We start from the raw sequence: 1023 nt of genomic DNA on the forward strand, positions 1-1023 counted from the left end.
AAAAATCAAACAAATAACATATACGACTAAGAATAGACAATGTTTTCCATCTTCAACGTTCACAGTTTCACTGGTACAAGTACTGTATGAATTAGACGACATCATCTGTAACATCACAGTACTTGTTCTGTGATGCTGAGAAACTTTGACTTCTACTGAAACCTCAGATATGAATAAAATACATGTACTGCAATTGTATTTTTCTTCATTTCTAGATATGGTTTTAACCGTTCACTCTTATCAAACTTTGAAAAACTGATTAAAACTATTAAGTATATTTATTATAGTACAAGTATATGGGAAAAGTAAAATCATATAATTTTGTTTATTTTATGGCTTCATGACTTTGGATAGAATATTTATAATTTGACTTCAATGAAACCATTTAACATGTAGACTTATATTTAAGACATTTTGCACAAGGATCTCTTTATTTTGTAAAAGTAACATTTTTATCTATAGTTTTTCTATGTATATTAGATACTTTTGTATTTGAACCAATTATTTGCATGTTTTAAGGTTGACAAAACAGTTGATGAAGAAAACCAGTGGAAGCAGTTAGGTAGTGACAAAGTCATTAACATTGAAAAAGACTGGCAAAATGGTCATTATACAATAACAGGATTAGAACCCAATTCCAACTACAAGGTGGAACTGAGAGCCAAGAATGAGATTGGATTCAGTAAGCATGAAATGATGATATTTCAAACTGCTCAAGGTAAGAATTCATAAAGACATTAACAGTTATTAAAATACAATGCATCAGTTAGTACTTTGAAATAGTAGTTTTTAATTGTGTGTGTGTGTGTGTGTATATGTATATATATCCTCAAGAGTAGTTACACAACTTTAAATATATTCAAGTTCAACTTTTTGGAGGTTTGGATTATAGCTTGTTTCAAAAGCTCATTTAAAGCAGTTAACGTAGCATATTACCAATATTTGAAATTCCCTGATATTCAGTACAATGTTATTTATAAAGTTTCTAAATTATATGAAATATTTTGTTTTTGGAAGATTAAT

General features: G+C 28.3%; 1 protein-coding gene across 1 annotated transcript in view; it reads left to right on the forward strand.

The window, feature by feature from the left end:
- Positions 1 to 1023, forward strand: part of LOC106471272 (fasciclin-2-like) — a 29132-nt gene that overhangs the window by 9170 nt on the left and 18939 nt on the right. Inside the window, exon 4 of the mRNA XM_022399882.1 lies at positions 520 to 718. Within this exon, the coding sequence (XP_022255590.1) occupies positions 520 to 718 (199 nt within the window). The remainder of the gene's footprint in view (positions 1 to 519; positions 719 to 1023) is intronic.

This window comes from Limulus polyphemus, unplaced genomic scaffold (genome assembly GCF_000517525.1).
Source record: "Limulus polyphemus unplaced genomic scaffold, Limulus_polyphemus-2.1.2 Scaffold4509, whole genome shotgun sequence".
NCBI lineage: Eukaryota > Metazoa > Arthropoda > Merostomata > Xiphosura > Limulidae > Limulus > Limulus polyphemus.